A 24,546-nucleotide genomic window follows, 5' to 3' on the forward strand; every position below is an offset into this window, starting at 1 on the left:
GATGTAAAGAGACCAAGTAATGCAGTCTAGTAAACAGAAGCATTTGAAACAGGTCTGATATGTCTAACAGAGTCAGGAGAAATTAATACTTTTTGTAGATTGTACACATACACACAATTAAACATATATACATATATGTGAGGAGGCAGAGAAGAGGGAGTGGGAGAGAGTAAAAATGAAAAAGGAATCCTGATAAAAGTCACGGTAATTCATTCTAGTACTGTAGATGTAAAAATTATGAAATGTACTTTTTTCAGCCATTAAATCTATTTGCTAATGACTTTTCCTCATTTTTAAATTTTAAGGTAACAAGACTTTCCTTTAAGATACAAATACAAATAAACATTTTCTTTGACTCTGAGAATAGCTTATTTTGGCTGAGATTTTTATTTTAGAATTAGTTTTTTGATGTGTATGTTTTTCATTCTTTGGAAAGAAACATAAAATTAAATATAAGTTTAAAAATGTCTTGACTTTTTAAAAGTTTTTATTTCAATTCCACTAAGTTAACATACAGTGTAATATTAGTTTCAGGTGTACAACATAGTGCTTCAGCACTTTCATAAGTCACCCTGTGCTCATCACAACAAGTGCACTCCTTAATCCCCATCATCTAGTTCACCCATCCCCCACCTGTCTTTCCTCTGGTAACCCCCAGTTTGTTCTCTAAAAAAGAATGTCTTGACTTTTAAATTTCTGTAAGTTCCATGGCTACTTCTCAGGTTTGAATAACCTGAGAACATCCGTTTATTTTCCCTTAAGAGCAGGGAAGATTTTTAGCTTCTTTCTGTTACAACCTGAGTTAGTTGAGAATTTCATTTTTTTCAGGGACTAAACAGAACTCTGTTCATAGAAGTTTCTCTCAATTGGTGCCCCTTTTCTCTTTAACATACACTTTACCTTTCAATGATTCAGATACACGGAGAAAGAGGCAGAGTACCTGAGCAAGTAAGTGGTGGCTAAAGAAAACAAAATTCGTTTTAGAAGTAGTCAGGTAGTCAGGGGTGAGGAAAGTTCTGTTGGTTCCCATTCTTCTCTGTCCAAATACTTTCCTAGGACTTGCCAATGTTTAAAAGCCCACAATTAGAGCTTAATGTATTCCAGAATTAGTGCTCCATGCCTCCACTGGTTTGAGCTAAACAGGAACTCTCCTTGGACTTTTTTTTTTTTTTTTGGACGGGGAGCTTATTTTTTCCAAGCAAAATAGTATTGTCTATATTAAAAATATATTAAATTAATGATATTCAAAGAAAAGGACACTTTGCTTACCTAGGATGGTTACTTCAAAATGTCCAAGGCTTAGGGCACTCTTAAAGTCCTCAAGGTTTGGGGGCCTTCCCTCAGGTGGTATGTACTTTGCAGGCTGAGAATTAAACTGCTCAGTAAGAAACTTCCTCTGCTCGAAAATAAATTTTCGTGGAATACTTTCAGGATAAACATGGCTGTAATGCAGGTGATCAATTAAGCCAAACTTTTTCTCTCTCCACAGCTGACTTTCCCACCTATCGCTTATAGTTCTTTTGGCTTTTCCTGTGGTACTGGTGCTTGCGCTTTCTTGACCTATTAAAGAAAAATGAGATAGATACAATGGACTTGCAAACTAATCCAATTAAATCATTCAGTACAAAAAAGTATAGATTAATGAGGAATAGCTTAATTAACTTTAAAAATCAAATAACCACATATAAAATGTAAATTGAATGTCCAAAAGATAATTCTTATTAAAGAGAAGAGAGAATGAAATTCATTTCAAAATAAACTTTTCCTTCAAAATATTAGAAACTGATACTGTTTTTCTCTGTTGCTGGAATTATGAAGATTTGTAATTACCTTCCTTACATGTTTTCTGTATTTTCTAAACTCTCTTAAATAAACATATATTCCTTTTATATTCAATGACAAATTCAAGTTAAGTCCAATTCATAACTGTTAGAGATGTGACCACCACTCACTATTGGTGGAATTTAAGCTTCAAATAAAATTTGTTAATTTTTGCTAAAAGGAGCCTGAACAGACACAAAATACAGTCTTCTTCATGGATATACTCTCCTTCAAGAAAATCACTTATTATATATGATACTCCTTTCTGATCTAAATAACATGGAAAACAAAGAGGGAACTAAACTCAGATGAAAAATCCCTTCAATTCTTGATTGTTTTCTATCGTCAAGTCAATTTATCACTTACGTACAGTTTATCTAACACATTCAGTTTCTAAGGCAGAATATAATTTCTCCCCTACACATTATGACATTCATTCATTCTTTCTTTCATTCAACAAATAATTAGTGAATACTTAATATATATATTCCAAATACTGTGCTAAAGAATTTGGTAAAATAATATTTTAATTGAATAATACACCCTAGGAGCTGAAGGCACATGACATAATCAGAAAAAAATAGATATTGGAAACAGACTCTCATGTTGTCAGTTCTGCTAGCTGAGACAAGCTGACAGCAACTCTGTTCCAGAATTTACCAAGGTTGCTGAATTGCTTCCTTGCAGGTGGCCCATGCCTTGGTGCTCATTATTATCCTAGGTTAAAGAACCATGCTAGCGCTGAAGGGGGTTTCAATAGCAAAGTTTCAATGTCATTGATACACAACTTCTGCTTTTGAAATATACCCTATTCTCACACCACTTTTTTTTTAAACCTCCCCAGAGACTTACTAAAAATTTCTTATGGGGTAAAGTTCTAGACTGAGTTGTAAGTGAAGATAAAGAAGTTGAATACACATTTCTTATTCTCTAAGAACTCAAACCACTGTAATATTATAAGAGTTTAATTCAAAATTCAGTTATCAACACACTTAATCTCCTATAATAATGCTTGATAACAAAAAGGATAAAAAGGTAATTGCACATGAAAAAGAATGAAATTAATCAAAGCCAAGAGAAAAACCCAGTTAACAGGATTAAACTGAGAACTGTAGAATGATTTAATCTTTTTTATTTTCTAAAATAGGCTTCCTTTCCCCAAGCTGATTAAAGTACATAATTAGAACAACAGTAAGTAGCTATTACAATGACTCAAGTTATAGTGAACATTTCTGACTTATTCTAAAATATAGCATGCAAAAAAACAAGTTATAAGCTATTCCAATTTTTAAAAATTAAATAATCACATCTACCTTACAGGAAAAAAAAAACCTTATGACTGACCCCCTTCAGGAATAAGTCAAAATATTTGCTATGCTTTGTTTGAGTATTGGTATCAAGGACTAGCAAGGTATAAATTTTTATCTGAAAAATTCCTCTGAAAATTCTGCTTTCTTTTTTATTTTAGTAACTTGGGACTGTAAGTACCTACCCTGATTATATGTTCACAATTATTACAAATGGGCATGATCTCAATATAAGAGATACTGTCAGTCACTGTTTGTGAATGGCAAGATTTTCAAGGCAATAATTAGGAGACAAAAATACGTCTAGAATTCACATTTTTCGAAAAATATGATGGAAAATTATGAACTGGAATTCTTTTATTTTTAGTTTGAATACTACTAAAATTACTATGTGAAACACATTATGTTTTTAAGCCTAATGCACAACAAAGATACAGGTTAATTACCCAACAAAATTATGTTTTTGTATATATATGTATACATATATATATACACACACACATATATACATGATTATATGTTATAATCATAACTTATTTTAATGATTCATTTTACCCTAATTTCTGGTGAGAGTAGACTTATATTTTAGTGGAGAAAATTTTAGTAGAAGACCACATTAAAGTTGTGAGGTTAAAAAAAAACCCAACATATTATAAACATATGTATGTAAGCATGGTGATTTTGTTTCTTCACAAAATCTACTCTGAGCATTTTATTATATGGATAAAAATGATGGGCGGGGATGTATGGAGGCATTTGGGAGGGTGAGGAGCTATTTTCTTTGCCTCTTCCCCGCTTACATCAACTAACTTCAACTTGGTGTAAGAGCTACAAGGCTAGAAAAGAACAGGGTACTTTTCATTCAGTAGCAAGTATAAAATAGACTTTTTAAAAAAATGTGTAACTCAGAGGCTACCTGTAATGTTTTGTGATCTCAATAATACTGTTACTGTCATACTCAACAGTGAAAAATTGAAAGCATTTTCTCTAAGAACAGGAACAAGACAGGATATCCTCTCTCACCACTTTTCTTCAATAGAATATTGGGAGTCTTAACCACAGCAATAAGGCAAGAAAAAAAAGGCATCTAAATTGGAAGGGAAGAAGTAAAACTGCCACCATTTGCAGATGATGTAATATATACATTCCTAAAGTCTGCACCAAAAAAAAAAACCAAAAAAACCAAAAAACCAAAAACAAAAAACCCCACAAAAAAACCAAAAACCAGTTAGAACTACGAAACAAATTCAGTAAAGATGAAGGATACAAAACCAATATACAAAAATGCATGGTATTTCTATGCTCTAGTAACTATCAGAAAGAGAAATTAAGAAAGCAATCTCATTTACAATTGCACCAAAAGGAAAAAAATACCTAAAAATCAATTTAACCAAGGTAGTGAAAGACCTGTACTATATAAGACACTGATGAAAGAAACTGAAGATGACACAAACAAATGGAAAGATAGTCTCTGTTCATAGACTGGAAAAATATTGTTAAAATGTCCATACTACTCAAAGCAATCTACAGATTCAATGCAATCCCCATCAAAATTCTAATGGCATTTCCCACAGAGCTAAAACAAGTACTTCTAAAATTTGTATGGAACAAATAAAGATCCTAAATAGCCAGGGTAATCTTTAGAGAGAATAACAAAGCTGAAGGTATCATACTGGCAGATTTCAAACTATAGTACAAAGCTTATAGTAATCAAAACAGTATGGTGCTGGCATAAAAACAGACACACAGATCAATGGAAGAGAACTGAGAGCCCAGAAAGAAACCCACATATATACAGACAATTAATTTATGGCAAAGGAGCCAAGAGCATACATTGGAGAAAGGACAGCTGTTTCAATAAGTGGTGCTGAGAAAACTGGATAGCCCCATGGAAAAGATGAAACTAGACTAACTTACACCATACAGAAAAATTAACTCAAAATGCATCAAGATTTGAATGTAAGACATGAAACCATAAAATTCCTAGAATAAAACATAGGCAGTAAGCTCCTAAGGCACTAAGACATCAGTCTTAGAGATGTGTTTCTGTATCTGACTCCAAAGGCAAGGGAAGTAAAAGAAAAATAAACAAATGGGATTACATCCTACTAAAAAAGTTTTGCACAGGAAAGTAAACCATCATCAAAACAAAAAGGCAACCTACTCAATGGGAGGAGATATTTGCGTATATCCAATGAGGAATTAATATCTAAAATACAGAAAGAACTCATACAACTCAACAATAAAAAGAACTGATTTAAAAGGGGCAGAAGATCTGAATAGACATTTTTCCCAAAGAAGACATACAGATGGCCAATAGGCACATGAAAACAAGTTCAAACCACTAATTACTAGGAAAATGCAATCAAAACCACAGCAAAATATCACCTCAAACCTGTTGGAATGGCTATTAGAAAAAAGACAAGAGATAACTATTGGAGAAGGTGTGGAGAGAAAGGAACCCTCACATACTGTTGGTGGAAATGTAAATTAGTGTAGCTGATAGGAAAACAACATGGAGCCTTTTAAAAAAAATTAAGAATAGATTTATCATATAGATCTAGCTGTTCCACTTCTGGATATTTATCCAAAGAATACAACACCACTAATTTGAAAAGATATATACATCCTTATCTTCATTGTCACATCATTTACAGTAGCTCCAATAAACATCTTAGAGCATGTCTCCTTGTGTACTCAACAAATAGGTCAGAGGGTATAACATATTTAGTATTGTCAAATTACTCTCAAAAGTAGTAGTACAACATTTATATGAGAAAGGGGAGCATGACTCATTTTCTTTGAAATACACACATATCTGCTTATATTATAAAACAAACAATGGAAAAATACATTATAGAATGAATTAAAAAGTTACCTACAGTGGGTGAGAAGGAATCAGGTGCAAGGAACAGGGATAAAAGATAAACTTCTTTAAATATATATTCTTTTTCTATATTTGACTATTGAACTATGAAAATAATTTAGAAAATTAAGTATTTATTTAAAGAAATCAATCTTTAAGCATCAAAATAAAAGACATGAACCTAAATTTCTATCTACTTGATAGTATACCCATACAGAGAGAAATATCACAAGTGGCTTTAAAGAATAATAATTCATGAATCCCTAGTTGGCATATTCAAAGACAAAATAATCGCAAAACACACAAAACAAACCTTAAATTTTTTCTAGTAAAATTGTTGTTACAAATGTTGAGGTGATTATTCTGGAACTGTTTTTATATGTGGTGAGTGAAAGCAAATAAACTACTATGTAATATTCTGATTCTAACATCTCCAGGGTCTTCAGAGCCAGGATTCTTGTAATGAAAAGAAGCTTCTTCTATCTTTATCACCTAAGTCAAAATTCTGTAGTTATGAATTTGAATTGAAAATATAAAAATGAAATGATGACATATTTTGTTTTAACTAAGCAACCAACCAGTCAGCTGAGTACATTTTCAAGTTCTGTCCACTGCAAAGGCCTAGAAATAATAACTAGACCAATACCAATCAATACCCATAATGCATCGTCTGTAGTCTTTAGATACCAGAGCTCTGTGGAAAAATAGCTGATTCTATGTCTGGAGGAGAAAATGTTCACAATGAACGTGGATATACTTTGTCAAACCAGTTATCAAAAAGCTATTAAAACAATTAGAGTCATATCAAAAAGACTCATAAGCAAATTTTAAGAGTTTCGTACTAGCCAAAGACAAAATAGCATGACCAGCAATGAGTATGGTAATTGCAACAGAAAGAAACACATCAAATATATTTAAATTTATGAGTTCATAGCATTATTAAAAATACCAACGATGAAAAACTAATAGGTGATCTTTGGAAAATTCTAGGGATCCAACCCATTACTTTGAAAATTGCTAAAGAGAAAGAATCAAGCATCTATTCTGCCTTTCCTCAATGAACTGTACAGCTTAGTAACCAAATAATAAATTAGAAGTTTTTCCTTATAAGGCTATTTCAGTTACTAAATGAAGAAGGAGTGATAGAATTAGGTTATGACCATTTCACAGCCTCTTATGAATTAATGGACCTCAGCATTTATTATCAGCAGCCACTAACAATATCAAGAAACAACAAAACTTTATGAGTTGAGCAAAATGGCAGAGTAGGCAGCTCAAAGCTTCCATTCCCCCTGCCCCAGAAACATTAAAAAATATGTAGAAACTGTCAGAAATTACTTTGTCAGAAATCTAGAAAACAATTAAATGTTTATAGCAACAAAGTGAATGCCAAATCAAGAAAAAGTTCACCTGCAAGGTACCGGAGTGGCTCAGTCAGTTAAGCATCTGCCTTTAGCTCAGGCCAGGATCTCAGGGTCCTGAGATTGAACCTCCCATTTGGCTCCCTGCTCAGCAGGAAGTCTGCTTTTCCCTCTCCCTCTGACCTTCCACCCAATTGTTTTATCTCTCTCAAATAAATAAAATCTTTTAAAAAAGAAAAAGATCACTTAAAAATATTAGGAAAACTTTGTGGCATTTTTACTTGCCTTTGTCCCACCCTCTCCCCAGCAGGGTAGGATTCCTAAAGAAGGCAACCTGCATTTCCTAGTATGGGACCCTGGTACAAGATTCTAGAGGAAGCAGAGCAGATATTATTCACAAATTATTGTGTTTTCTGTTCTAACATGTCTGGAAGATTTCTGAAGGACTAATACAAGACTTCTGTCTCTGTTTCACCTAATCTGGAACTCAAGCAGGCTGGAATAGCAGCAGTCTTTGCTGGAAAACATTAGAATGTAGACAGAGAACCCACAGACACCTGGGGCAGAAGATTACAGTTGAGACATAAACATGCTAAGGCCAGAGAGGAAAAAGCCAGGGACAACATTTTGTTGGGAAATTGGTGTATTCAAAAGCATTCCTGTATCTTGGGAAATTTAGAAAGCCAAGTGCACACTCAGGTTAAGATGCATATGCAAAAAAGACCTCAAAATGGATGAAAGATCTCAATGTGAGATAAGAATCCATCAAAATCCTAGAGGAAAACATTGGCAATAACTTCTTTTTTTTTTTTTTTTTTTAAGATTTTATTTATTTATTTGACAGAGATCACAAGTAGAGAGGCAGGCGGAGAGAGAGGGGGAAGCAGGCTCCCTACCGAGCAGAGAGAACCCGATGCGGGGCTCGATCCCAGGACCCCGAGACCACGACCCGAGCTGAAGGCAGAGGCTTTAACCCACTGAGCCACCCAGGAGCCCCTGGCAATAACTTCTTCAACATCAGCCACATCAACTTCTTTCAAGACATGTCTCCAAAGGCAAGGGAAACAAAAGCGAAAATGAACTTTTGGGACTTTGTCAAGATGAAAACCTTCTACACAGCAAAGGAAACAGTCAACAAAACAAAGAGGCAACCCACGGAATGGGAGAAGATATTTGCAAATGACACAACAAACAAAGGGCTGATATCCAAGATCTATAAAGAACTTCTCAAACTCAATACCCAAAAAACAAATAATCAAGTCAAAAAATGGGCAGAAGACATGAGCAGACACTTTTCCAAAGAAGACATACAAATGGCTAACAGATACATGAAAAAGTGCTCATCATTAGCCATCAGGGAAATTCAAATCAAAACCACACTGAGATACCACCTTACACCAGTTAGAATGGCAAAAATCGACAAGGCAAGAAACAAGAAGTGTTGAAGAACATGTGGAGAAAGGGGAACCCTTGTACACTGTTGGTGGGAATGCAAGTTGGTGCGGCCACTTCAGAAAACAGTGTGGAAGATCCTCAAAAAATTAAAAATAGAGCTACCCCATGACCCAGCAGTTGCACTACTGGGTATTTACCCCCATATACAGATGTAATGAAAAGAAGGGCCATATGCACCCAAAAGTTCATGGAAGCAATGTCCACAATATCCAAAATGTGGAAAGAGTCGAGATGCACTTCAACAGATGAATGGATAGAGAAGATATGGTCCATATATGCAATGGAATATTACTCAGCCATCAGAAAGGATGAATACTCAGCTTTTGCATCAACATAGGTGGGACTGGAAGAGATTATTCTAAGTGAAATAAATCAAGCAGAGAAAGTCAATTATCATGTGGTTTCACTTATTTGTGGAACATAAGGAATAGCATGGAGAATATTAGGAGAAGGAAGGGAAAAATGAAGGAGGGGGGAATCAGAAGAGGGGGACAAACCATGAAAGACTATGGACTCCAAGGAACAAATTGAGGTATTCAGAGGGGAAGGGAGTGGGGGGATGGGTTAGCCTGGTGATGGATATTAAGGAGGGCATGTATTGCATGGAGCACTGGGTATTATAGGCAAACAATGAGTTATGGAACACTACATCAAAAACTAATGATATACTGTATGGTGACTAACATAACATAATACAAAAATTAAAAAAAAGAAAACAAAAATGTGTAAGCCAAGGATTCTATATCCAACAAAACTGTCCTTCAAAAATGAAAGAGAAATTAAGGCATTAGAAAATTAACAAAAGCTGGAGGACCTACCCCACAAAAAATGCTAACAGGAGTCCTTCAGGTTGACATGAAAGGACACTAGGCAGTAACTTGAAGCTTTATTTAGAAATAAAAATCTCTACTAAAAGTAACTACATGGGCAAATATAAAAGCCGGTATAATTGCATTTTTAGTTTGTAGCTCCACTTTTTTTTTTACATAAAAACAAACATCTATAAAACAAAATATAATTATAAATCATGTTATAGAGCACACAATGTATACAGATGTAATCTGTGATAACAAGAATGTAAATGGGTGGGATGTGAGAGCTGTATAGGAACACAATTTTTATATGCTTTTGAACTTACATTGACATCAATTCAAACTACATTGTTATAAATTTAGAATGTAAAATTTAACCCCCACGGCAACCACAAGTAAAATATCTAAAATATATAAACAAAATAAAATGTGAAGGAAATCAAACCAAGTCACTATAAAAAAATCTACTCAACATAAAAGAAGGCAGTAATAGAGGAAATGAGGGTCAAAAAAGTATAAGAGAAACTGAAAACAACAAATGGCACAAACATGTCCTTTTGTATCAAAAATTACATTAAATTCTACAAATGCAGAGACTGGAAAGTGAGAAAAAAAACAGGCAAAGAGATGCTGCCTATAAGAGACTCAATTTAGCTTCCAGGACACCAATAAACTGAAAGTAAAGGAGTAGAAAAAGCTATTTTATGCAAATCGTAACCAAAGGGGAGCTGAGATGGCCATAATAATATTGGACAAACTAAAATTAAAATAAAAAAAACTGTTATAAGAGAAAAGGGAGAACATTATATGTTGATAGGAGTCAATTTATCAAAAAGATATAACTATAAATTAATACGCACCTAAAAACACAGTCCCAAAGTATGTGGAAAAGAACTTTTACAGAACTGAAGGAAGAAATAGTTCTACAATAATAGTGGGTGACTTTGGTATAGCACTTTGAATAATGGATGAGTATCTACAGAGAAGGTGAATAAGGAAAGACAGGTACAGACAACACTATAAAACAACTGGAACATATATGGGGAGATGGAGAGGAGAAGGGAGTTGAGGGAAATTGGAAGGGGAGGTGAACTATGAGAGACTATGGACTCTGAAAAACAATCTGAGGGTTTTGGAGGGGCGGGGGTGGGAGGTTGTGGGATCCAGGTGGTGGGTATTGGAGAGGGCACGGATTGCATGGAGCACTGGGTGTGGTGCAAAAATAATGAATACTGTTATGCTGAAAAAATAAAAAATTAAAAAAAAAATCACAAAGGAAATTAAAACTACCTGGAGATGAGTGAAAATAAAAATACAACATAAAACTTACAGAATGTAGTGAAAATGCTATCAGAGGGAAATTTATAGCTGAAATAGTAGAATTAAAAAAGAAGATCTCAATTCAATTACCTAACATTATACTTTAAGGAATGAGAAACATAGAAAATTAAAGTCAAAGTTAAGAGAAGGAAATAATGATGCTTAAAGCAGATATAAATGAAATGGAGGATAGAAAAATAATAGAATCTGTGAAACCAGAAGTTCATCTTTTGAAAGATCAACAGAATTGTTCTTTACCTAGACTGACTCCCTAAAGAAGAGAGAAAACACAAATAATTAACATCAGAAATGAAAATGGGATTTATTACAGAAATAGAAAATATTAGAATACTATGAACAGTCATATGCTAACAAATTAGATAACCTAGATGAAATAGAGAAATTCCTAGAAATAAATTACCTAAACTCACTCAAGAAGAAATAGAAAATCTCCAGAGATCTATAACAAGAGATTGAATGGGTATTCAAAAATCTCCCAAACAAGAGAAGACCAACATCAGATGGCTTCAATGGTGAATTCTATCAAACATTTAAAGAATTAATGCCAAACCATCTCAAAAATCTTCCAAAAAATAGAAGATGAGAGAATACTTCCTAAGTCATTTTATGAGAGCAGTATTACCCTGATATCAGTATTACCCTGATACCAAGGTCAGATAAAAAAAATCACTAGAAAAGGAAATGGCAGACTAACATATCTTAATAATATGATGCATAAATACTCAACAAAATCCTAGCAAACCAATTTCAATAACTTCTTAAAAAGATTATACACCATGACCAAGTACGATCTAGCCAAGAAATGGAAGGTAGTTCAACAAAAAAAGATCAGTAAATATAATACATCACATCAATAGAATGAAGGTAGTACCACATAATCATCTTATCTGGTACCAAAAAAGGCATCTGAGAGCTTGAGTTGGAAGGCACATATGGGAGGAGCACATTCCCTAGCTGAATGGACATTGTGTTCCAGAATGGCTTAAATTATCAGAAATAAGAACACTATTAACTAGAAGTTAATAATTAATAAACCAGTAAGGTTTCTGATAAGTCCTGCCAAGACATACATTCCAGAAAGGAGAAAGAAGATGGCAGCAGAGTAGTAGGACCCTACACATATCTTGTTCCATGAACACAACTACATAACCATGAAATTATCCTAAGTACCCCATAAATAGACCTGAAGACTGACAGAGCAAACTCCATAAATAATGGGAAAGAAGAAGCCACACCAAAGATGGAGCAGAAGACATGACTGGCTTTGGTAATGTACAGAAGGCAAAAATTTAGACAAAATGCTAAGATGGAGGAGTCTTGTTCCAAATGATGGAACAAGGTAGGGCCGTGGCCAGAGATCTAAGTGAAACAGATATAAGTAACATGTCTGATGGAAAATTTAATGTAATAATCATAAGAATATCCACTGGGCTTGAGAAAAGACTAGAAGACATCAGTGATACCCTTACTACAGAGAAAAAAAGTTAAAAAAGAATCAGTCTGAGATGAAGAATAAATTAAATGAGATTGAAAATAGGCTTGATGCAATGAGCATTAGGCTGGAAGAGACAGAGGAATGAATTAGTGACCCAGAAGACAAAATAATGGAAAATAATGAAGCTGAAAAAGAGGGAGAAAGAAGAATAATGCAACAAGAGAACAGGCTTAGGGAACTCAGTGACTCCATCAAACATAATAACATTTGTATTATAGGAGTCGCAGAAGAAGAAGAGAGAGAAAAGGGGGAAGATAATTTATTTCAAGAATAGCTGAAACTTCCCTAATCTGGAGAAGGAAACAGACATCCAGATCCAGGAAGTACAACGCCACCCATCAAAATCAATAAAAGCAGGCCAACACTAAGACATATTGTAATTAAGTTGGCAAAATATAGCGAGACAGAAAAAATCTTAAAAACAGCAAGACAAAAGAAGTTTGTTTTAAGTTCCTTTAACTTAAGAGGGAAAACCCACAAGGCTAGCTCGAGATTTCTCAATAGAAACTTGGCAAAACAGAAGGGAGTGGCATAATATATTCAAAGTACTGAATAGGAAAAATCTGCAGTCAAGACTACTCTATTCAGCAAGGCTATAATTCAGAATAGGAGAAATAAAAAAGAGTTTCCCATACAAACAAAAACTAAAGGAGTTTGTGAGTACTAAACCAGCCCTTCAAGAATATTAAAGGGTACTCTGAGTAGAAGGGAAAGACCAAAAGTGACAAAGACAAGAAAGGAATAGAGAAAATCTCCATGAACAATGACAAAACAAGTAATAAAATGGCACTAAATACATATCTGACAATAATTACTTTGAATATAAATGAACTAAATGCTCTTATCAAAAGATATGGGTGTCAGAATATGTTAAAAACAACAAGACCCACCTATATGCTGTCTATAAGAGACTCATTTTAGTCCTAAAGACAGCTGCAAATTGAAAGTGAAGATATGGAGAAATATTTATCATGCAAATGAATATCAAAAGAAAGTCAGAGTAGCAATATGTATCTTGGAAAATCTAGACTCTAAACCAAAGACTGCAACATGAAACGAAGAAGGGCAGCATACATAATAAAAGGGACAATACAATAAGAAGATATAACAATTCTAAATATTTATGCACCCAACATGGGAGCACTCAAATATATAAAACAATTAATAATAAAAGAGCTAATTGATAATAATATGATTATAATAGGGGACTTTAATACCTCACTTATATCAATGGACAGATTATCTAAACAGAAAATCAACAAGGAAACAGTGGCTTAAAATGACACACTGGACTTCACAGATATATTCAGAACATTCCATATTAAAATAGCAGAATATACATTCTGTTCAAGTGCACATGGGTCGTTCTCCATAATAGATCACATATTAGGTCATAAATCAGACCTCAAAAAGTAGAAAAAGACTAAAATCATACCATGCATCTTTTCTGACCACAACATTATGAAACAAGAAGTCAACTACAAGAAAAAATTTGGAAAGACCGCAAATACATGGAGGTTAAATAGCATGCTATTAAACAATAAATGGGTCAACCAGGAAATCAGAAAACAAATTTAAAAATACAGAGAAACAATGAAAATTAAAACCCAATGGTCCAAATCCTTTAGGACACAACAAAAGCTGTCCCAAGAGGGAACTTAAACAGCAATACTAGGCCTACCTCAAGAACCAAGAAAAATCTCAAATAAACAACTGAGACTTACACCTAAAGGAGCTAGGAATAAAACAACAAATTGAGCCTAAAGCCAGAGAAGGAAGGATATATAACCTTTATTATATAAAGGTTAGAGCAGAAATAAATGATACAGAATCTAAAAAAAAAACAACAACAACAACAACAAAAAAAAACCTAAGAGAACAGATCAGCGAAACCAGGAGTTGGTTTATTGAAAAAGTAATAAACCTCTAGCCATACTTATCAAAAAGAAAAGAGAAAGGACCCAAATAAAATAATAAAAAACAGAGAAGAAATGAAAACCAATTCCACAGAAATATAAACAATTATAAGAAAATATTATGAAAAACTATATGCTATGAAAGAATTTGAAGATGACACAAAGAAATGGGAAGATATTACATACTCATGGATTGGAAGAACAAATATTGTTAAAATGTCTATACTACCCAAAGCAATTGAGAGATTTAATGCAATTTGTATCAAAACACCAACAGCATTTTTCACAGAAATAGAATAAACAATCCCAAAATTTGTGTGGAATCACAAAAGACTTTGGATAGGCAAAGAAACCTTGAAAAAGAAAAAAAAGCTTGAGGCACACAATTCCAGACCTCAAGTTATATTACAAAGCTATAGTGATCAAAATAGTATGGTATGAGCACAAAAATAGAAACATAGATTGATGGAACAAAATAGAAAACCAAGACAGGAACCCATAACTACATGGTCAATTAATCTTTGACAAAACAGGAAAGACTATCCAATGGGAAAAAGACAGTCTCTTCAACAAATAGTGTTGGGGAAACTGGACAAGGAACATGCAAAATAATGAAACTGGACTACTTTCTTATACCATAACAAAAATAAACTAAAAATGGATTAAAGATCTAAATATGAGATCTGTAACCATAAAAATCCTAGAGGAGAACACAGGCAGCAGCCTCTTTGACCCCAGCTGTAGCAACTTCTTACTAGACACATTGCTGGAAGCAAGGGAAACAAAAGCAAGAATAAACAATTGGGATTATGTCCAAATTAAAAGCTTCTGCACCATGAAGGAAAGAACCAACAAAACTAAAAGGAAACCTATGGAATGGAAGAAGATATTTGCAAATGACATGTCTGATAAAAGATTAGTATCCAAAATATATAAAGAACTTACACAACTCAACAACTAGAAAATGAATAACCCAATTAAAAATGGGCAAAAAACATGAATAGACATTTTTCCAAAGAAGACATAGAGATGGCCAACAGACATGAAAAGATGCTCAGCATCACTCATCATTGGGGAATTAGATATTAAAACTATAATGTGATATCACCTCATACCTATAGGAATGACTAAAATCAATTACAGAAGAAACAACAGATCTTGGTGAGGATGTAGAAAAAGGGGAACCTTGTTATGTTGTTGGTGCAAATGCAAACTGGTACAGCCCCTGTGGAAAATAGTATGGAGTTTCCTCAAAGAGTTAAAAATAGAACTATTGTACAACCCAACAATTGCACTACTAGGTATTTACTCAAAGAATACAAAAATACTAACTGAAAGGGATATATGTCCCCTGATGTTTATATTGACATTATCTATAATATCCAAATTATGGGAGGAGCCCAAGTGCCCATCTACTGATGAAGGCATAAGGAAGATGTGGTGCGTGCATGCGTGGGTGTGCACACATGTGCACGTGCTCACACACACAATGAAATATTACTCAGCCATAAAAAAGAATGAAGTCTTGCCATTTGCAATGACATCGATAGAGTTAGAGAGTATTATCCTAAGCAAAATTAGTCACAGAAATATAAATACCATATGATTTCATTCATATGTGGAATTTAAGAAACCAAACAAATGAGCAAATGGGAAAAAAGCGAGTGAGAGGCAAACCATGAAAGAGACTCTTAAGTATAGAGAACAAACTGTTGGCTGTTGGAGGGGAGGTGAGGGGTGGGGATGGGTGAAATAAGACAGGGGTTAAAAATTGCTCATATTGTAATGAGCACCATGTGTTGTATGGAAGTGCTGAATCACTGTTCTGTACAACTGAAACTATTATTACGTTGTATGTTAACTTACTGGAACTTAAGTAAACACTTTAAAAAAAGGCATCTGACAAAATCTAACACCTGTTCATCATTTAAAAAAAACTCAGAAAAATAGCAGTAGATGGGAATTTCCTCAGTATGAAAATAGGCTTTTATAAAAACTGCACAGCTAAAATAATACTCAATGATAAAGTCTGAAAGCTTTCCTCCTAAGTACAGAAACAAGATAGGGATGTCCACTTTCACCACTGCTATTCATCATTGTAGTGGAAGTTCTATTCAAATAAATTAGATAAGGAAAAGAAATAAAATGAATCCATATTAAAAAGGAAGAAATAAAATGACCTCTGTATGCATATGACATAATCTCATGTATACAAAATCTGCAAGAATCTGCAGGAAAGCAACTAGAGCTAATAAGCCAGATCATAATATTTGTAGATTACAAGATCAACACACACAAGTTAGATGAGTTTCTATGAACCAACAATAACTAATCTGAATAGGAAATTAAGAAAGCAATTCCAATATAATAGTAACCAAAAGAATAAAATACCTAGGAATAAATTTGAGCAATAAGATAAAAGATGTCTGTACTAAAGACTATAAAACATCGATGAAATAAAATTAAGAATACCTAAACAAAAAGAAAGACATCAATATTCATGGACTGGAAACCTTAATATTATTACTTGATCAATATTATCTAAAGTGGTCTACATATTCAATTCAATCCCTATCAAAATTTCAAGGGCGTATTTTGCAGAAATGCTAAAAACTGATCCATAAATTCATATAAAATTATAAGGAGTCCTGAATGCTAAAACAATCTTGAATAAACATAACAAAGTTGAAGGGCTCACATATCCCAATTTCAAAACTTAGTACAAAGCTACAGTAATCAAAATAATGTGATCCTGGCTGGCATAGGGCCAGACATATAGACCAATAGAATAGAACTGAGAGTCTAGAAAGAAACACATACAATCTGTGGCCATTTGATTTTCAAAAAGGGTATCAAGCCAATTCAATGCGGGAAAGAATTGTCTTTTCTATAAGTGGGACGGTGACAACTGAATTTCCACATACCAAAGAATAAAGCTGGACCCCTATTCCACAGCATATAGAAAATTAACTCAAAACAAAATATTTAGGTTATATTCCTACATTTAGGACCAAAACCTAAATATATGAGCTAAATCTATAAAACACATAGAAGTAAACAGGAGTAAATCTTCATGATCTTGGATTTGACAATGGAATATTAGATAAAACACTAAAATCATGAGATTGAAAGAAATATTTAATCTTTTTTTTTTAAAGATTTTATTTATTTATTTGACAGAGAGAGATCACAAGTAGAGAGGCAGGCAGAAAGAGGGAGGGAAGCAGGCTCCCTGCCGAGCAGAGAGCCCAATGTGGGACTCGATCCCAGGACCCTGAGATCACGACCCGAGCCGAAGGCAGCGGCCCAACCCACTGAGCCACCCAGGCGCCCCGAAAGAAATATTTAATAAAGTATTGATAAAGTATGTAAAAAAAGAAAAATTGATAAATTATACTTCATTAAAATTAGCAAAAGTAAATGATGAAGGATGTATTTTACCTTGTTGATGAGTTGGACTTTATTTTACAGATGGTAGGATGTGTGTGAAATGTTTTAAGCAAGAAATATGAACTGGTTTTTAGTGTTTTGAAAAGATTGCTTTGGTGCCAGTGTAGAGAATGGATTTAAATGCCTCTTCTTATTACCGAAGTCTAGGAATTTTTATTCTGTCACTATTTTATTGTTTAATTATCACAAATAAACATTGATATGTGTAAAAAAACCCATTTGTGCATCACGGGACATTATCAGGGAAGTGAAAATAAAACATATAAAATAGAAGAAACATTTGCAAATCATATATCTGAGAAGGCTTTAATATGCAGAATAAAAAAACCCAAATCCAACAACAAAAAGGCAAACAACTCAATTAAAAAACTAGCAAAGGAAGCCAATGTACATCTCTTCAATGAAGACATAAAAATGCCTAAAAAGCCCTTGAAAAGATGCTCAACATTATTAGATATCAGTGAAATACAAATCAAAATCACAATGATATTTCACTTCTCACTAACCAGAATGGCTATAATAAAAAAAGAAAAGAGACAGAGAGAGAGAGAGAGAGAAAAGAAAATAAATTCTGGAAAGGATTTAGAGAAATTAGAGCCCTCATACATTCTTAATGGGAATGTAAAATGCTGCAGCTGCTATGGAAAATAGTTTGGCAGCTCCTCAAAATTTAACAAGTAATTATCATAGGACCCAGCAATTCTACTTCTAGATATATACTCAAAAGAATTGGAAACAGGGACCCAAACAAATACCTGTTCAATGTTCATAGCAGCATTATTCACAATAGTTAAAAAGTGGAAACAACTCCAGTGTCCATCAACAGATAAATGGATTAACAAAATGTGGCATGTATATGTGTGTGTGTGTGTGTGTGTGTGTGTGTGTGTGTGTGTAAATATTCAGCCATAAAAAGGAATGAAGTGCTGATACACACTAAAACATGCATGAACCTTGAAAACATGCCAAGTGAAATAAGTAGACACAAAGAACAAATATTGTAGAAGATGTGGCACATATATACAATGAAATTACTCAGCCATCAGAAAGAATGAAATATTGCCGTTTGCAATGACATGGATGGAGCTAGAGTATTGTACATAATGCTAAATGAAATAAGTTAGTCAGAGAAAGAAAAATACCTTATGATCTCACTCATATGTGGAATTTAAGAAACAAAACAGATGAACATATTGGAGGGGGATAAAGCATGGAGGGAAACAAACCGTAAGAGACTCTTAATGATAGAGAACAAACTGAGGGTTGATGGAGAGAAGTGGGTAGGGAATGGGCTAGATGGGTGATGGGTATTAAAGAGGGCATTTGTTGTGATGAGCAATGGGTGTTGTATGTAAGTGATGAATCACTGAATTCTAGACCTGAAACCAATATTGCACTGTATGTTAACTAAAATGTAATAAAAATTTTTAAAAAAGAATCTGTAAGAGATTTATCAGTCACTTGCAATAGGAGGACTTTATTTGGATCCTAATTCAAATAAATGAAAAAAGTTTTTAATGACATTTATGAGCCCACTGGAAATTAGAATGGTAGATGGATATTTGATATTAAGAAATTCTGTCAATTTTTAAAGGTACGATAATGATATTGTGGTCATATTAAAATAGTCCTTATCTTTTAAAGATATGCACTGAAATTTGTACAGATGAAGTGATATACTATGTGTTCAAGTAACATGGGATGAATGGGTGTAAGTACAGATAAAGCAAGATTGGTGAAGAGTTGATAACTATTGGGAACTGGGTGGTGGATAACATGTGTGTATTATCTATGTGGTTTTTTAATGTAAAAATTTCCTTCATACTGTATTTTGTCCATCAAATTATTATGAAAAATTTCATATTTACAACAAAATTGAAATAATTTTACAAGAACACTATGTATCCATTATTTAGTTTCTCCCATTTTAATGCACCGACTATGTCTATCTCTATCTATCCATTAATCCACCTTATTTATATTCTTTTCAAATAAATTGCAGGCTTCTGTTTCTTTCCTGATAAGTGTTTCAGCATACATATCATTACCTAATTTAATATTTGTTTAAAATATTTTCATATAAATTTACAATGAAATGCACAAATCTTAATTATGTGCATTTGACAAATATATATACACTCAGGTAACCAAAACCTCTCTCAGGATATACAGCATTTCCATTACCCAATATTTCCTTTGTGCCCCTTCCCAGTCAATCCCCACACATCACTTCAACCTCTGTACTAAGGCAACTACTGTTCTGATCTACCACAGATTAGTTTTTCTTGTTCTGGATCTTAATATAAATGAATTCATACAGTATGTACTCTTTTGTGTAATGTTTCTTTAATCTTCATAATATTTTAGAGTTTCATCTACCCTGTTACATGTGTCAATAGTTGGTTCTTTTTTATTGGGGAACAGTATTCTACTGCATGAGTATACCACAGTGTGTTTATTCGTTCTCCTACTGATGAAGAACTGGGCTATTTCCAGTTTGGGCTATTGTAAGTAAATCTACTATTAATATTTTTAATAAGCATTTTGTGAATATAGGGTTTTTATGTCTCTTGGAGTGAAATTTCTGGGTCCAAAGATAGGTATATATTTTGCTTTATAACTGCCAGCCACAACTTTGTACAATATGGTTGTATCATTTTACATTCACACTGTTGGTGTATAAGACTTCTTGTTGCTCCACATCCTCACAAACATTTGCTGTCAGCAGATTTTGAATGTTAGCCATTCTGGTGGGCATGTAGTAGCATCTTACTGTGTTACTAATTTGAATTTTCCTGACGACTAATATTGTTGAATACATTTTCATATCCTTTCTGGCTATTCATAAATCTGTTTTGTAAATCATCTGCTAAAATCTTTTGTTCTTGTTTAAATGTGTTAGTTTGCATTTTAATTATGCATATTAACAGTTCATTATGTCTTGCATACCAGTCTTTTGTCAGGTATATATTCTGACAATATTTACTCTCCACCCTCAGCTAGTCTATAAATTTTCTTTTTTTCCGTTTCTATTTTTTAATATTTTATTTTATGTTTAAATAAAATTTATATATATTTAACATTTATAACATAATGATTTGATATACATATACACAGTAATATGAGTGATTACTATATAATTAATGTGTCATCTCCTCACATACATGTTACCTGAAATCTACTCTTAGTATATTTCTAGTATTCAATATAGTATTAATGGCAGTTATTATGCTATACATGATATCTTTAGACTTACTCATCCTCCATAAATACAACATTATACTCTTTGACGGACATCTCCCCATTTCCCCCACGTTCCTGTCCCTGGTAAACACCATTCTTCTCTCTGCCTGTATGAGTCTGACATTTTTAAGTTCTGTATATGAGTGAGATCATGTAGTATTTATCTTAACCATGTGTTTCTGATGCTTTGATATCTGGGGCTTTGCTGACCCTGGACAGACTGCCCTTCCCAGGGCTAGCTAATTTTTAGAGACAGTAGACAACTTGCCTTGGAGCCTCACCTTTCATATGTAAACCAACCCACCCTGAGCCAACACCCCAACCACCTTTGTAAAAGGGCTTTCATATTTTAAGCCACTAATCCCCTATCCTAATCACCCAGGGACAGGGACCAGACAACTAGGGTCAGTCTTTACACCCCAGAGCCTGCTGAAATTATTGAAACTAGTCAATCCTAAATCTGCTCATCTGCCTTGCTTGCTTGTGCTCACAGAAGCCACAATAAAGGCTCATGCCCTTGTTTTCCTGTCACTCTGCCTCCTGACTGACCCTGGTGCTTCCTATGGCATTGTGTGCTCCCTTCTCTTGAGATCTCTGACTATTTTTTCAATGGCAGTTGCCTTCTTATCTGATGGACTTGCCATCCTATATAAAAATAAAACCTATATTTTAAAATGAGGGTTCATTGTGCCATTCTGTTCACTTCAGTATATATGTGAAATTTTTTTTAAGATTTTTTATTTATTTATTTATTTGACAGACAGAGATCACAAGTAGGCAGAGAGGCAGGCAGAGAGAGAGGAGGAAGCAGGCTCCCCGCTGAGCAGAGATCCCGACGTGGGGCCTGATCCCAGGACCCTGGGACCATGACCTGAGCCAAAGGCAGAGGCTTTAACGCACTGAGCCACTCAGGCGCCCCTATATGTGAAATTTTTAATAAGAATCTCTTAGTTAATGACATTGCTGCTATGAGCTGAATTGTATTATACCAAAATTTATATTTTGAATCTTTAACCCCCAGTCCCTTACATTGTGACTGTATAAAGAAAATAGGGACTTTAAAGAGGTGATCAATTTAAAATGGAGCTGATAGTATGGGCCCTACTAATCTGAATGATATTCTTAGGAGAAAATTTGGATAAACAGTGACACCAGGGATGTGTACACACAGAGAGACAAACAGGTCAGTACACAGCACAAAAAATGGCCATCTAAAAGCCATGGTGTGAGGCCTCAGGAGAAGGCCTGACACCTTGGTCTTGGACTTGCAACCTTCCGAACTGTGAAAAATAAATTTCTTTTGTTTAAGCTACCCACTTCGTGGCATTTTATGGACCCCTGGCAAACTAATACAACTGCCTACCCCAACTAGAATACCAAGTCCATTAAATTAAGATAAGGAGTAGGTAAATGAGGCATTCTTGACTCTACTCATTTCCAGTTTTAATTAATACCTAGATATGATTGATTGTATTTTCAATTTTTTCTCTCATCTCTTCCTCTTCTCTTTTTCATTACCACTGTTCCATTCCTGGTCTTTATCATCATTCATTGGTGTCTTTGACCCTAGAGTTGTTTTCCTTAAACCTGTCCCCCTGATGGCTATCAGAGTAAGCTATTAAAATGTAAATTAAATTATGCCACACCACTACTTAATATCTTCCAAAGTCTCTCCCTTAATGTCTAGAGAATAAAGTCCAACTTTCTTCATATGGCATACCAGGTCCTCCATTAACGTAAATCTTTAACATTTCTTCAGTCATCAGACTACTTCCTGTCTTACACTTTATACACCTCAACAGTTAGTGGTTCCTTGAGATTTCCATGAAATGTCTTATCTTTGTACCTGTGCTACCTACCTGTGTTGTAGGCTTATATACGCTTAGCTAATTTGACAAAACTCTATTCATCTTTTAAGAATTAGTTCAGGTATTATCTGTACACTGTAGTGTCTTAAACTTACCTTTTATTTTCTCTAGACAGAAGAATTGGAAAAATACATAGAATACCATAGTAACTACCAGTACATCCAATACCTAGAAATACACATTTTCAGACTTATATTTTACCATCTTTGCTTCAAATATTTTAATGTTTTAAACTTTGTTATTGTGGAAGTTTTAAAATATTAAAACTAGATAGGAGAGTACAATGAATCCCCTTGTTTCTATCATCCAGTTTTAACATTTATCACCACATGGCCAACATTCTTTCATGTATATACTATGCTACTCCCATCTCCACTGCTCTATTTTAAAGTCAATCTTTGAGATATCATTCTACCTATAGATAATTCAATGTGTACCTTTAAAAGATAAGGACTTTTTAAAAAGATTTATTTTATTTATTTATTTGAAAGAGACAAGAGGGAACATAAGCAGGGGAAGATGGAGAGGGAGAAGTAAGCTCCTCGCTGAGCAGGGAGCCTGATGCAGGGTTCAATCCCAGGACCCTGGGATCATGACCTGAGCCGAAGGCAGACCCTTAATGACTCAGCCACCCAGGCACCCCAAAAGGTAAGGACTCTTTAAAACAAGAAAATAAACATGATATAACACATTAATAATAATTTAAGAATATTATCAAGTATTGCCAAAATATTATTAAAATATTATCAAATATTTTGTTCAAAATATTATGAAATATTTTGTTCAAATTTTTCCCATTGTCTCATAAGTTATTTGCATTGTTTGGTTTCATATAAAATATGAATAAAATAATGAAATAAATAGAACATTGGAGATGAGGTTTAAATCTCCCTTTTTTTAATCTTCCTGGTCATATTCTATTCCTTCCTTGCTTAGAGACAACCACTATAATTAATTAGCTATGTATCTTTCTATTCCAGAGTAGATTCCTATATATGTAGGTATGAACAACAAATAGTTTGGCTTTGGATAATTTTAGAAATGTGTACAAATTAAATTATAATACTCTCTTGTATTGTTTTATAAATTGTTATTGTAGGTTTTATATTCTTTTTTTTCTATAACTCTTTGTAGCTTTCTTTTTTATTCTTGGTCAGTATTGCTAGAGGTTTCTCTATTGTTTTAAATCTTTTCTTAAAAAAGATTTTATAATTCATTTGGCAGATAGAACTAGACAGCACAAGTGGAGAGAACGGCAGAGGGAGAGGGAGAAGCAGGCTCCCCACTGAGCAGGGAGCCTGATACTGCTACATCCCAGGACTCTGGGATCAAGACCTGAGCTGAAGGCAGATGAGCTACACAGATGTCCCTATTGTGTAAATCTTTTAAAAGAACCAACTTTTTTTCTGCTATTCTCTTTTTTGTTTTATATTTCACTAATTTTTTAAAATTTTATTTTCATATTTTATTGAATCTAAAATGCTTAGGGGCGCCAGGCTGGCTCAGTTAGAAGAGCATGCAACTTGATCTTGGGGTTGTGAGTTTGAGCCCCATGTTTGGTGTGGAGATTTCATAAAAATAAAATCTTTAAAAACAAAATGAAATGCTACA

At 33.9% G+C, this 24,546-nt stretch overlaps 1 protein-coding gene across 2 annotated transcripts in view; it reads right to left on the reverse strand.

Annotated features, from left to right (window-relative positions):
• LOC111161297 (chromosome unknown CXorf57 homolog) overlaps positions 1-24,546 on the reverse strand; it is a 74,880-nt gene that overhangs the window by 12,543 nt on the left and 37,791 nt on the right. For both annotated transcript variants that reach the window (XM_022524880.1, XM_022524879.1), the window contains one exon: positions 1,270-1,560. In XM_022524880.1, the coding sequence (XP_022380588.1) occupies positions 1,270-1,560 (291 nt within the window). The remainder of the gene's footprint in view (positions 1-1,269; positions 1,561-24,546) is intronic.

This window comes from Enhydra lutris, unplaced genomic scaffold (genome assembly GCF_002288905.1).
Source record: "Enhydra lutris kenyoni isolate GAN:26980312 unplaced genomic scaffold, ASM228890v2 scaffoldscaffold83, whole genome shotgun sequence".
NCBI lineage: Eukaryota > Metazoa > Chordata > Mammalia > Carnivora > Mustelidae > Enhydra > Enhydra lutris.